Genomic DNA, 1,173 nt, shown 5'->3' on the forward strand with positions numbered 1-1,173 from the left:
CTCGCAGCCGCAGCCCTCAGCCTCGCACTCGCCGCCGCCGCCCTCCGCCTCGCCGTCGCCGCCGCCGCCCTCCGCCTCGCAGTCGCCGCCGCAGCCCTCCGCCTCGCAGTCGCCGCCGCAGCCGTCCGCATCGCACTCCAAGCCGCAGGCAGCCGCCGCCAAGTCCAAGCCGAAGGCCGCCGCATCACACTCCGCTACGCAGGGGTGCGGCGGCGAGGCCGACACAGACGGCGCCGGTGGCGACGGCCAGGCGAAGGGGGGCGGAGGGAAGGGCGGCACGAACGGCGGCGGCGGTGATGGTGGCGACGGCGGCGCGGGCGAAGCGAAGACGTAGAACTTGCACACCGTCAGCCCCGCCGCAGACGGCCGGTTGAGGTAGATGTAGCGCCCCAGCGCGTTGATCTCCACCTCCAACATCACGTTCGACGACACGCTCACGTCTGACTTCACCAGCGCGTTGCCCGTGTACGTCTCCGCCGTCGAGCCGAGATAGATGTCGACGTCCGTCAGCCGCTCCGCGCAGCAGTCGTTGCGGTTCTGCAGCCGCACGTAGCGCACATACACCTCGCTCCCGAGGTCGACGCCCCACGTGTGGCTTGTGTATTGGCCGCACTCGGCCCACGGCCGTCCCGTCGTGCTGTCGGCATATGACAGGTCGCTCACGGGCGCCTGCTTGTTGTAGACGCTCGAGTCCTGGTACGTGGTGGCCGTGCGAAGGTCGAGCAGCTGCGCTGCTGGTGGCGGCGACGGAGGCGCGGGCGGTAGCGGCGGCGAGGGCGGCGGCGGTGACGGTGATGCGCTCGGCGGCGGTGGTGACGGCGATGCGCTCGGCGGCGGTGACGGCGGCACGGACGGTGGCGGCGGCGAGGGCGACACGGACGGCGGCGGCGGAGAGGGCGACGCAGACGGCGGCGGCGGCGACGGCGAGGCGGAGGGAGGCGGCGGCGAGGGCGAGGCGGAGGGCGGCGGAGGTGACGGCGAGTCGGAAGGCGGCGGCGGCGAGGGCGGCACGGACGGCGGCGGCGGCGAGGGCGAGGCCGACGGTGGCGGTGGTGACGGCGGCACGGACGGGGGCGGCGGCGAGGGCGAGGTGGAGGGCGGCGGAGGCGAGGGCGAGGCGGAAGGCGGCGGGGGGAAGGGCGGCACGGACGGTGGCGGCGGCGAGGGTGAGGC

The 1,173-nt window shown here is 75.3% G+C and overlaps 1 protein-coding gene across 1 annotated transcript; it reads right to left on the reverse strand.

Annotated features, from left to right (window-relative positions):
- Window positions 1-184: 184 nt before the first annotated feature.
- Window positions 185-693, reverse strand: EMIHUDRAFT_259631 (hypothetical protein; the record flags this gene model as incomplete). Its single annotated transcript, XM_005756688.1, has 2 exons — window positions 185-194; window positions 338-693. Coding segments are annotated over 2 exons (366 nt in total), but the record flags the coding sequence as incomplete, so codon positions are not given.
- Between the last annotated feature and the right edge of the window lie 480 nt (window positions 694-1,173).

Source organism: Emiliania huxleyi (genome assembly GCF_000372725.1).
Source record: "Emiliania huxleyi CCMP1516 unplaced genomic scaffold EMIHUscaffold_9520, whole genome shotgun sequence".
Lineage (NCBI taxonomy): Eukaryota > Haptophyta > Isochrysidales > Noelaerhabdaceae > Emiliania > Emiliania huxleyi.